General features: G+C 47.2%; 1 protein-coding gene and 1 long non-coding RNA gene across 2 annotated transcripts; one reads left to right on the forward strand and one right to left on the reverse strand.

Annotated features, from left to right (window-relative positions):
- Positions 1 to 374: 374 nt before the first annotated feature.
- Positions 375 to 10931, reverse strand: Lax1 (lymphocyte transmembrane adaptor 1). Its single transcript, NM_001017491.1, has 6 exons — positions 10681 to 10931; positions 9658 to 9841; positions 5161 to 5264; positions 4695 to 4799; positions 4141 to 4211; positions 375 to 1877 (listed from the first exon to the last, which is right to left on the reverse strand). Exons 2-6 carry the CDS (start codon positions 9741 to 9743, stop codon positions 1023 to 1025), a joined length of 1221 nt encoding a protein of 406 aa, NP_001017491.1. The 5' UTR covers positions 9744 to 9841; positions 10681 to 10931; the 3' UTR covers positions 375 to 1022.
- LOC120096250 (uncharacterized) lies at positions 1876 to 5804 on the forward strand. The gene is made up of 2 exons (XR_005492448.2): positions 1876 to 4785; positions 5189 to 5804. It is a non-coding gene; the product is annotated as an uncharacterized LOC120096250 (long non-coding RNA).
- Positions 10932 to 12965: the final 2034 nt, after the last annotated feature.

Genomic DNA, 12965 nt, shown 5'->3' on the forward strand with positions numbered 1-12965 from the left:
GGGAGAGCGGGAGGGCTGGCCCTGCTCCTTGCCAGCTGAGCTGTCCCTGGTGGGATAGGAGAGCTGGCAGACTGACCCACTCAGCTACCACTCAGGCCCACATCTCTGGTTTTCAGTCGCTCCACCCCAACATCCACTCCATCTACGAACTTCTGGAGTATGTGAAGTGGGTCAGTCCTGCAGATCCAAAACCACAGGATCTCCATGACAACAGGATATCCAAAAGTTGTCCTGGTGAGCAACCAGTCTCGATAGTGTAGCAGAAGCCAGAGACCTCAAACCAGACCAATGACTCATTGACCTGAACATTTGCAAGTAAAGATGTGTGGACAAAAGGGTTTACTGTGGGACCCACCACATCTTCCACAACGGGGTTTATTTATATACTTATTTATTTATTTATTCTCTTCTTTTGCTGGGGGGCGGTCACAAGGGTGGAGGACAGATAGAAAGGGGGGAGGATGAGTGGGATTGAGGTGCATGATGTGCAATTCACAGAGAATCAAAAGTTAAAGAAAAGAAAGAAAGAAAATGGCCATATATCGCCCAGGGTAATAAAATAAAAACAGTTGAAAGGGAACCTGCCCCTCCTTATCTACAACAGATTATCTTATTTGTGCAACTCCAGTATACATTAAAAACAGTTTTAATCCCTAAGGGTGAAATGGACAGCTCGATCCACCAGCGGTGACAGGGGCCCTATAACTCCACACTCTGGCCAGCTCTTATGTGGAAATCACCCGGCATACCCCAGACCGCTCCTCCTTTTGGCCTGCCTGGGCCACAGGCTCGGCAGGCAGCTGGAGTTTTTAAAGGTGATGATTTTCTACCACATCACACTTTTCCCTCCAACATCCCGAAGGATAGTGTCACTTCCTTCTGTTGACCTGAGAGCTAACAGCAATCTTGCTCGGGAAGGATTCTCTGGACTTCCTAAACTTTTGCTTTTGGGAAGTCTGCTACTGCCCCATTCCTCTCGGCCCCCTTCACCTAACCAAGTGAGTCCCATGATGCTAGGGCATTCAGACCTCTTCACCAGATGTTTCAGTGGCTAAAGACCCAGCAGGGTAGACTGCCTCACAAAACTTTCCAGCTTGGTCACTTGGTGTTCTTTCATCAGAAGGATGCCAAGTACCGGGTCCCTGTTTCCAGTCCTTGCCTTCTAACTCGGGGACCAGCACATTCTCATAGTCACTAGAGTCCCCATTTGACGCCTCTTCTCCAGGTATCATGGCACCGTCCTCACTCCATGCAGACGGCCGAAATGCCATGTGATACACTGAAGGTAGCGTCCTCTGGGCAGGCTCTCCACGGTCTGTGGTTGAAGATGTCACTTCTTCCACAGTCTGCAGCTGGCTTCCATTGGCAACTACTGGCGGGACATTTTCATAATCTCTGCAGCACTGAAAAGCGACCCTGGGTCGACTCTCTTGGATGTCCTCAAGATCCAACCCTGTCATATTGACATAGTCGTTTGAACTCTGAGATGAATCGTCTCCTTCGCTGAGTGAATTACTACCCTGGAGTCCTGGAGCCCACACGCCGGTGCGATCGGTGGCCTTCCCACAGCCTGCATGCCCTCCTTCAGCAAATTCCAGCCGCTGGCCACTTGGAAGACCAAGGTGACTTTCAGGAGTGCTTTTGGTACAAGTCAGAGTCTCACTGGTGTCCTCCGCTGTGGGGATATTGACATAATCATTTGACTCCTTGGAAGAAATGCTGTTATTTCTGGAAGTTCCGTCACATACGCGATGTGCTGAGGAGGCCAAGGGCCCGCACATCTGGGCCACTGTACCATTGTCATAGACGCCTACTGTGTACTCCACGGCATGAACAGATGCTCTATGCTTCTGAAGGGAACCACTGGCTTGGGGGACCTGTGAAGGAGAAGAGAAAGTGACAGGATAAGAGCAGAGACAGGGCCACAGCTGCTCTTCCACTCCCCAATGCCTGGCACTCCAGTCCCTTCATTCGTTCCTAAGGCTTAGAGCTTAGCTCCAAATCACACTGCAAGTGTTTGGGTGCCAAATGTGTCCGGGGGATGAATAAAGCGGGCAGAGATTCAGAAAATTCTGGGCCTGAGGCTCAATGGTTGAATACCTGTAGCACATACAAGGCCCCAGGTCCAACCATTAGTACTGCAAAAACATTAAACAAAACAAAAAACGACAGCTGAAATGAGATGTTAAATCACAACAGATTTTGGCTATGGTGGAGAGGGAGGACTCAGTGGGGGAGGACCATGGAATGTCCTGGAGAAAGTACACTTCGCCAAAGCACCCTGGAGGGGCAATGCAGTATGAGCTAAAGACCGATACTTAGATTCAGACTGGGAGGGCAAATCCCAGCTTTGCCACTTTTCGATGAATGAATCTGAAAGTCTTACCTTCGTGCCTTCACCTCCCAGTCTATGAATCGAGGTTCACCACCATGTCTGTGTTATAGTGTTTTTGCTTGTGGTAAAAGAATTACTATACTTGATATATTCAGAACAGTGTTAGCATATAGAAAATGCCAAAAAAAAAGAGGGATATTAATTTCTAGGATACCAGAAATTTCAAGAAAAGAACGTGTACCTTCAATGCAAAATTGCCTCACCTTTTTTTTTTTTTCTTTTTGAGATAAGGTCTCCTGTTGCTTATATTCATCTGGAATTTGCTAAATAGCCCAGGTTAGACAGCGACAGACAATCCTACTTTAGCCTTCTGAGTGCTTTTGCAGGAATAAACCTCCTCTAGTTTTATTTTATTTTGTTTTTGTTGAAGTCTCCCTCCGACCTCAAGCATAGCTGTAGCCATTTTGTTCCATGCCGGCCACAAGACGTTTTCTGACCTACAGATTCACATGGTAACATGGGCACACCCTCACACAGGCACACACAAAATAAACGAGTGAGGAATAGCATGATTTGTCCCCCCACCCCACCCCCTGAGAGGGTTTCTCTGTGTAGCCCTGGCTGTCCTGGAACTCCCTGTGTAAACCAGGCTGGCCTCAAACCCAGAGATCAGCCTGCCTCTGCCTTTCAGTTGCTGGGATCAAAGGTATGGCCGCCATTGCCCAGCACGGATCTGGTTTTACAGCAGGTGAGTGTCATTTGGCCTACATCCTGCATAACTTTTAAGAAGGGACAAATAATGTTGTTATTACAGAAGTGGACTAGTTGAAGGGGGTTGATGCCTGATAAAATTGATTTTAAACCTTATTGCACGATGCCCTGTGCCAGGTTATGACTGCATGAAAGCCTCATCAGATGCATCCCTTTGCCTTGACTTTCGAGCCTCCAGAATGGGGGGAGCCAAATACTTTTGCTCATTATCTCCTGCCCAGAGTGGTCGGCACACTCTCACCTACCATGTACATTCTACATCAGCTTCGGTGTTGAATAGTTTCTGGAAATCTCTGCTAGTTAGGATCGTCGAAATGGTTTGGCATAGGCCCTAGCAGTAATCCCCCAAAAGCAGGTTTTAGGAGATAGAGAGATCACTCAGCAGTCAAAAGGAGAACCCGGGTTCAGTTCTCAGCACCGACATAGGAGTTCACAGCCATCTGTAACTCCAGTTCCAAGGGCTCTACCATCTCTTCTGACCTCCCTGGGCAGCAGGCACACACACGGCACACATACACACACGCAGACAATACACTAAATAAAGGGGTAAACAGGATGGGTTTAAAGTGTGGTTTGAATGCTGACAGCATTGTCGGTATAGCTATGGCCTCCTGGAGTGGCCACTCTGAATGGAGCAACATTTATCCGGATAAACACATTGCCATGCCTTTAGTAAAACAATCACTCTCAGTTCTAACATAACTTGAATGCGTGCATGTGCTTTTCTTAAAACCTTGAGTGCTGGCTCCTCCCCAAGCCCCTCTCTTTCGGCATGATATCCCTATATCGTCTAGATAGGCCTGGAACTCACATTGTACTTCAGACTGGCCGTCAAATGTCAGCCTGCCCTCTGCGTTACAGGGTGTCCCAATACCAGCCATAACTTAAAGTGTTATTTCTTTTCCTTCAAAAGCAGGACGTCCTGCATGATGTGTGCCAAATGCCACTCATCGGCTGTAAAGCCAGATCAAAACCTACTCCCCTCCCCTCTCCTGCCATTCTCTTGGATCTCTACCTTTTCACTTGGCTCTTACCTCAGGCTCAGGGCTGTCGGACGCTCTGGAGAGGAGGCTCTCGGTACTAAAACCACTCAACTGATGTCTCCCTGCAACAACAAAATGAATCCAGAAGACAGTGGGCTTTGGAGTGCCCCCCCCCCCCCATTATCTCTGCATGGACGAATGGGCGTTTTATGGAGACTGTGAGAACCTGGAATCCGTGTCTGGCCCTCTGTGGTGAGAGGGTTACCGGACGCTGCTCTGAGACCTGAACACATTCTAGGGTGTGCCTGTGGAGAAATCCATCCCTGGCTTCCAAGGTTGGCAGCATCGTCTTATTAATGTCTTCCCCACCTATGAGGTAACTGGCTGTCCTCTGCTGCCTACGGCCAAGAGAAGCAGACCCCACACCTAGCTGGCTCCTGACTCTCTGTTCAGAGCTCTCCAGCCCTCACTGAAGGTTCAGAGCACCCAGTGCCGTTCCCCAGCCTGGACACTTAGAGAAAGTTGCATCTGAATGGCGAGAGATGATGCATCTTGGGAGTCTAGAGTTTAAAGGGTTAGAATCCCATGGATTAGGAGAAACCTACCCAGCTCTGTCTGCTGCCGGGGCAAGAAGTCATAAATATTTTTGGCTCGCTGCCTGGGTGGAGGCAGAGCCAGTGACGGAGTTACTTGGAGGTAAGGAACACGCCCTGAAACACAGTGGGAGAATAGGTCAGAACACAGGCCATGGGGGACTCTCAGGATCAACAGTCCCCAGCAATAGTCCCCACCCTCACCGGCTGTCACCGAAGATATATTTCCAATTCAGCCAAAGGACAAGGAATTCAGTGGGCAGAGGCAGGGAGACAGATGGGCCACGAGGACACCAAAGCAATGTCTTCTCAACCATGCTCAGATCTATACTATGGCTACAGCTTAGGACCTGAGCATCGGAAAAGGAAATAGGACTCCAAGGACATGGCTTCCCCTTAGGAATTGCCCCAGGGTTAGAATGCAGGGCTAGAAGACTGGTACTACTGCAGCTTAAACGGGAGACACACACAGACTCACGCTTCTTCTGTTTCTTCCGGCTCCACAGGATACAGGTAACTATGACAACCAGGAAGATGGTCACGAGCACCACAAAACCAGGGAAGAGGAGGTGGCCTTTCTCTCTAGGAGGAAAACCAGGTGTCATGCTCCAGGTGGCTACAGGATCTGGGCTTGGGAATGTTGGAGAAGACATTTCTTTCAAATGATACCAGGGAGGCAAAAAGTCAGATGCAAGGAAAGAGAGGGAAACCACCCCTGGATCTTAACTGACTCTCCTGATGGTCAGATGCCCCTTTGTGGTTAAACATTCTTGAATCCAAAGTTAAGTTGTTTCTGTTATATCAGAAACCAAGGCATTTTCCTATGCGTGCCCACTCAAGAGACTAATGTTAATATACCGCCTGCATTATGATTTTGAGCTCCTCCACCTATTGTAGGGATCACAAGGAAAAAAAAAATACTCTAAAAGGGAAACCATGATGTGGGAAGGAGGTCACGTCACTCTGTGACCCACTACTTCATACATGTTCATAAAAACTTTCTTTAAATCAACAACGCAACACTCACTGAATGGCTCCTGGCCTTGGGGCGCTCACTCCAATCTTTCTTTGGAGTGATTTTCTTTGTTTAGCTTTGCTAAATAAACCTTGGTTTAAATTGTATAGGTCTCTCGTCTGTATTCTCTCCTTCAAGAAGATTCCTCTTGTAACACACAGATTTAGAATGGGAGCCAGATGAAGGATGTTAGGGTGGCTTGAATGAAAATGGCTTCCAGGGGTTGGGGATTTAGCTCAGTGGTAGAGCGCTTGCCTAGCAAGCGCAAGGCCCTGGGTTCGGTCCCCGGCTCTGAAAAAATGAAAAGAAAAAAAAAAAAAAAGAAAATGGCTTCCATAGACTCATTGGGAGTAGCTTTATTGGGGGTGTGGCCTTGTTGGAGGAAGTGTGTCATAGGGGCAGGGATTTGAGCTTTCAGAAGCTCAAGCCAGGCCTGGTGTGACTCTCTCTTTTCGCTGCTTGCCAGTCCTGATGCAGAATTCTGGGCTCCTTCTCCAGCACCATATCTACCTGGATGCTGACATATTTCCACCACAACAAAGATGGACTAAATCTCTGAACTGTAAGCCAGCCCCACTTAACTGTTTTCCTTATTAAGAGTTGCCATGGTCATGGTGTCTCTTCAGAGCAATGGAGGAGACAAAATCATTTCCAAGAAAGTCATCTCAGAACGTTGAAGAGATGGCTCAGTGGTTGCCGCTCTGCCAGGGTTTCAGAGTTCAGTTCCCAGCACCCACTAGTGTCCCACAACCTTCTGCAATTCTAGTTCCAGTGGATTAAATTTCTTTGGCCTCGGAGTGTACCCACATTCACACCTACAACTCTACATAACTAAAAACAATAAAAGGAAAAAGAAGTCATCTATGAAGCACAACTTTACGGAGAGAGAAGCTTTGCACACGGGAAAGGGAGCCAGTCCTTTGGACACCTTTCAGGTGCTAGGGGGCTTGCACCCGATATTTACTATTTAATCGTCACAAAACTCCTGTCCTGCTCTTCACTGAAGGATCCTGAGACTCAGAAAGGAAAGTAACATAACCAAGATCTCGTTGGTCAGAAGAGGCAGAGACAGAATAAGAGTCTAGGGTAGTTCAGGTCCAAAGACTTTCTGTTTCCACATTATCAGCAAGCTTCCAAAGCCAAACACATGTGGCCCAGCCCAGCATCCCTTCATTCTCCTGGGTTTTCTGGCTTACTGGGAGAGGATTGCTCAACTCACAATTAGGGAGTGGCTCTGGTGACTGAGTCCAGCTTCCATGAACTTGAGTAACCCCAAGATGTTGGAGCTGGTCTCTAAGCAACACTAGACTGTTGGGTGAAATTTAACCAACACCAGCTCTGAGCAATCTTGCAATTCTCTGGCAGGCTGCAGACATGGTTCTGCTTGGGACCAGATGGTTGCAACATCAGGCAGCCACGCCCACTCTATCAGGAAGTAGGCAATGGAAGTCTGGCAGGAACAAGCAACAACCCCCAAATGTTTACACCGGGCAATACCTGGAAAGATGTTTGTCCTTCTGAGTTCTGGGCTTACTGATCCAACTTCTATTGGCCATTTCTCTTAGGTTGTCCAACAGATATCTCAAGCCTAAACTGGGCTCCTATACCTAGTCTTTATATACTAGCTTTCCCTCTAGACTTCCCGTCATCTAGTGGTACAATCTAAATCCTTGGCATCACTCCTGACTGACTGCTTTTTCATGCCCTACTTCCAATTAATCGGCTTTGACCTGGGCAAGGGCATCCACTTTAAATCCAGTCACCTCATGTTCTTCCACTGCTACCACCCTGGGATAAGCCAAGATGAGTTCCAAGTTGACTTGCAGTGGTCCCCTCCCTGGGAGCCCTCCTGGCTTTCACTCTTGACTTCAACATATCATGTACACCGTGAGCTAGTACGATCACTGTACAGAGTAAGTCATACTGGGTCCCTCTTCCACTTAGAATGGCTTCCCACCATGCTGACAGTGAATCTTCAGTCTGTACTCAGCAGGGATTTTTTTGACATAATGTGATCTGTCTTCTCCTGACTAACATCCGGGCTCATTTCAAACCCCCTTACCCCTGATGCTGACCACCGGGACCTCTTGCTGTTCCTGCCCAATCCGTACGAAGAAAAGTTCTATCTCGGATCTGCATAGCTGAGCCCCTCGTTCCATTTAAGTCTCAAGTGTCTTCACCTCCTTCGAGAGATCCTCCCCGATTGCACCCGCCATTCACAGCTTTCTTACTTCTATTTCTTCTTCAAAGCATTTACGGCTGATTGATAGTATACATGTTTGCCATCAAACACTGCCACTGACTGAGCCTCAAGGAGTCACGGACATCTCAAGCAGCATGGTAGGAGCGTCATGAATATTTGTTCAATGATAAGTGAATGAAATAATAAATGAACAAACACGGAAATAGTTTCGAGAATAACACAGTCATTGTGGGAAATAACTCATGGCAATTATCCCCAAAAATTAAAAATAGAATCACCATATGCTCTGTTCATCCCACTACTAGATCTATATTCAAAGCAAATGAAACTGTGTGCCTGTATTCCTGTGTTTATTAGAGACATTTGTACTGTCATATTCTTTTGCAGCAAAACTCACAATAGCCAAGATACAGAATTAACCCGAGTGTCTATCAATAGATAAACGGAGAGAGAGAGAATGTAGAATACATATGCAAAGGATATCATTCAGCTTCAGAAGGGAAGAAGATCTTGTCATTTGTGACAAGGTGGGTGGGCCCGGAGGACATAGTGTTAAGTGAAAGAAGCCAGGAATAGATAGATCCTGCCTCATCTCACTTATATGCAGACTCTAAAAGGATTGAACTCATAGAAACAAGAGAGTAGACTAGAGGTCAGCAGGGGTGGGAAAGGAAGGTTTCCAGAGTCAAAGGTTAGGTAGAAGGAAGTTCAACATGGCCATGTTGAAAATAATGTATTCTTGAACATTGCTTAAGGTGTTGTTTGAAGGTTATGTCAAGTAATACATATGGAATTCAGCCATCTACAACACGTATGCATTGCAAAACTATAGGCTAAACATAATACATAAGTACAGATTTTATTTACTGATTATAAAGTGCAAAGGAGACAGAAAGCAACAACAAAGCATATATCAGCTTAAAAAATAGTTTTTAGTGTTCAGTAAGAGGGTTCAGTGGGTAAAGGCACCTTCAGCCAAGCCTGACACTCTTAAGTTTGATCCCTGAGACCCACATGGTGAAAGAGAGACAACTGATTTCTGCAAATTGCTCTCTGACCTCTACCCTTCCACCCCCCACAAAAAAAATGTACTAAAAAGGGAACTCATTGAAGATGGTGCTTAAAGCTTCAATGATGGATAGGAACTTAGTCCTCTGTACCTGTGTTTCACCTGCACACGATACTGATTAACTCTAGTAATAACACTGACATTTCCTAAAACGACAGCAATTTAAAAACAAAATACACTTTCGTTGCGTTTTTACTTTGAAGGGAGCACTGGAATTTACACCTATTAATATTCCTAAAATCTTGGCACCCGATTGATGGACGCTTTACTTTTGTGTATTTGAGAGTGAAAACCTCAGGAGTGAGTTTACATTCATGACTACCTCTATAAGGCCCTAAAACTTTATGACATCTGTTATTACACTTCTCACTCATGATAAGGGCTTCAGGATCTAAAAACTTATTGCTGGAGATTAGGACAAGAGGTTAGAAAGCCCAAGCATAGAGGTCAGGGCCTCTGAGAGGAAGAAAATCCAATCAGAAATTCATCTTTCAGTCAGTCCCCCTGCCCTGAGCCCCAGTATCTCCTTTCTTACTTCCCAGCATCCCTCAGCATGGTTTGCTCTCGGTTTGGTTTGCTTGTCCTAGTGAGCCCAGGCTTGGGATGTAAGTGTGGCATCATTTCCAGGCTAGACAATTCCTGTGCTAGATCAGGGGACCTTGGAGTTCACTTTCCCAGAGCAACTCACCCTTCCAGGCTGCCAAGAGTCCCCTGCTGAGTGCTTGGCTCTGAGCTCCTTCTTGTGATCTCTGGAGGGGCTGGGGTGGTGTACATCACTGGACCTCTGAGGGGCTTTGCAGTTTCTAAGTCTTCTCAGTGTTGTGACTGACTAGCCAGTATGACTTCCACTTTTCTTAGCTCTTTCTAAGTTGCTGATTCGTAGGGAAAAAAGGCAAATTGGTATGCATTTTGCATATAATCACCTTTTTTTAAAAAAGTAGATAATAGAATGACAGAAAAATTTCCAAATCCCCATGTTTTCCAAAATGTATCATTTTGTATTCTTGAAATTTCTTATTTATTTAGATAGGGTCTAATGTATCTCAGACAACCTGGGACTTGCAATATAGCCATTCATTAGAGTTTCATGTATCTCAGAGTAGTCTGAAACCTTTACGTACCCGATATATATACATATACACACACATATATAATACACATATAATAATAATAATTTTGTGTGTGTGTGTGTGTGTGTGTGTGTGTGTGTGTGTGTGTGACCTTGAACTTCTGATCCTCTGCTCCTTTAGTACTGGGATTTACAGGTGTGCGCCCCAACCATACTTATGTATGTGGTCCTGGGGCAGGAACTCCAGGGCTTTTCGAACCTGGTGCAACAGAGACAGACGTTCCCCAGCCATTCTTCCTAGATCATATTCACCAAAGTTCTCTCACACAAAACCAGTTTTTAATTTTTATTTCTTTCTGAAGATTCTAATCTTCTGTTCTAGAACTTTTTCCCAGCTAACTACCTTCCTTGGGTTGGTTCGCTGGCTCTGCAGGCAGAGATGCTTACTGCCAGTTTAATGACCCAGGTTTACCGCCTGCATGGCAGAAGGGGAGAACTAGTTCCCTCAAGTTATCTTCTGAGACACACACACACACACACACACACACACACACACACACACACACACACACAGAGAGAATATAAATGACTGTACTTCTACTAACAACAACACAACAACAATAAGACCCAACCTTCCCTTACCTTGACCTGAGATTCCGGACTGAGTTGGTACAAGATTCAAAAGCATCAGATCTGGTTTACTGGGGGTGGCCCCAATGCCCACTGCAGGAGAAGTGCTCTTTCTCATCCAGCTCTTGGTGCTCCCAGTGTGACGTCGTGGGGCCACGCTCTAGTTTTCTGCCAGTTGATGGAAACATGAGGGACCAGTGGGGGTGGGGAGACTGCCAAGTGGCCCAGAGGATTCGTGAGAAACTCGTCTTCCTCCAACCCCCAGGGCAGTGTGAAAACAGCAAAGCACCGTGCAGAATGGAAAGAGTGGCTGACAGGAAGCACCCTCCACCGGTGTGCTAATAAGGCACAGGGCACAGGAAATGCTCAGCTTACACAGACGGCAGGAAACCCACCTTCAGCCCTCCTGTTCCCCACAGGCATGCTGGCATCTGGGGCCTATGTGGTTATGAAGTCACAGACTTGACTGTTTGCCCTGGTTTTCTAAGTGTTAAAAGCTTCCAGGGTCAACATGTGAAGGTTTAAAGCAATTTGTTTGAGGAGCAATTGCCATTGGTTTATTTTTACTTAATAATTCTTTTCACATCTATTTCATGTGTCTGCACACTTGCCATGGCACATGAGTGGGGGTCAGAGAACACTTGGGGGGGGGGTGGCTGAGAGTGTCGTTCTGTTGGTCTCAAGAATCAAACTCAGGTGTCAGACCGAGGCAGTGTTTTCATCCAATGAGCCATCTTGCTGACTCTGGCTTTTTTGTTTTGGTTTTTGTCTTTTGAGGCATATCTTCCTTCACAGGCCAAGTTGTCTGAACTCATGGTACCCTCCTGTCTTAGTGTCCCTGGTGCGGTGCTGACAGGTGTGAGTCAGGCTCGGGGTTCAGATGGTTCTTACCCCTGCTCCCACCCCAAGACAGGGTTTCCCTACACACCCGTGGTTGTTCTGTAGGTCGATACATAGACCAGGCTGGCGGGCCTTGGGCTCACAGAGATCCTCCAGCCTCTGTCTCCTAAGTGCTGGGATTTAAAAAAAAAGCATACCACCGACGCCTGGCCTTAGACTGGCTCTAAGCAGGTCTAAACATCTCGAGAGTCGGCTGTTTAGAGATATGCAGCTCTGGTACCTGCTTGTGGTTCAGAGGGAGGATCGGCTTTATAAATAGCTCATCTGCAGGCGATGGTGCCAGAGGTGACCTGAGTTTCACACTCCGAGAACCTCTGTTCCGGTGTCGTGGTGGGAATGGAACGGAGTCTGGGTTAACAGGGCCACTGTTTCTTCCTCAGGGCTTCTGGCAAGGGGCTATGTGTTGCTGGCCTGGCTCTTCTGTAGCCCCATCCCAATCCCGGGTAGCCTCCCATTTCAGATGCTGGTGGGTTCCTCCCCAACTTGGGAGAATGTTCTGAGTTTGTTTCTAAACCCTCTTCCCTTTCACTTCACACGTGTCCAGAGACCCCCCCCCCCCCCCCGTGAGTCAGACAGAACCACTAAGAGTGAGTAGAGCATGCCGGAAGCCTCTCCCACGACACTTGCCACACCAGGTAGAACTCCAGGTAGATGAAAGGGATGGCTTCAGTGCCTTTGTCACTCTGCCTCTCAGGGAACCTCTTTCAGGCACACACTGGAGTCCTTGGCTTCCAGAGCCCAGACACACCCTACCTGTCTGCCTCTCTCAGGGCCCAGGGTACTGTGCAGGAAACCCTGCCATGCCGTCTCTGACCACCTTCCCTCTGGGGAGCTTGCTTAACTAGAGACACGGTTTGGTGGTAGGTCTCTGCCTACTTTTCCTTGGGATCAAGTCTGAATGAAAACTAGGATTCCTCTAACCTGGGTAGTGCTGGCTTTAATTGCAGCATTCGTGAGGCAGAGGCAAGTGGATTTCTGAATTCAAGGCCAGATTGGTCTACAGAGTGAGTTCCAGGACAGCCAGGACTACACAGAGAAAAACTGTCTCAGAAAACATAACAACAAACCAACCTAGGATTCCTCACTGGATTCCTCGCACTAGAGACTGGTGGACAGGCTGCCCGTGTGAGCTTGAGTGGGACCTCGAGGGAAGCCAGGTGAGGATGATCTCTGACCCCTGCATGAGGGTAAACAATCTTTCTGTGTGTGATCATCTCCTTTGTTTGTCCAGCCTTGTTTGTCCAGCCCGCTAGCTGCAGCCAGAGCAGCCTTCCCTCCTAGGGTCCCATCCAATGTTTTGTTTGAGCAAAACCACCTCAAGAGGGATTCTCTCCCCAGGCTGCTGGCTCCACACCCCTTTACTGTACTGTTCAACTTTCCTTCCACAAGTCAAATCT

This window comes from Rattus norvegicus, chromosome 13 (assembly GCF_036323735.1).
Source record: "Rattus norvegicus strain BN/NHsdMcwi chromosome 13, GRCr8, whole genome shotgun sequence".
Lineage (NCBI taxonomy): Eukaryota > Metazoa > Chordata > Mammalia > Rodentia > Muridae > Rattus > Rattus norvegicus.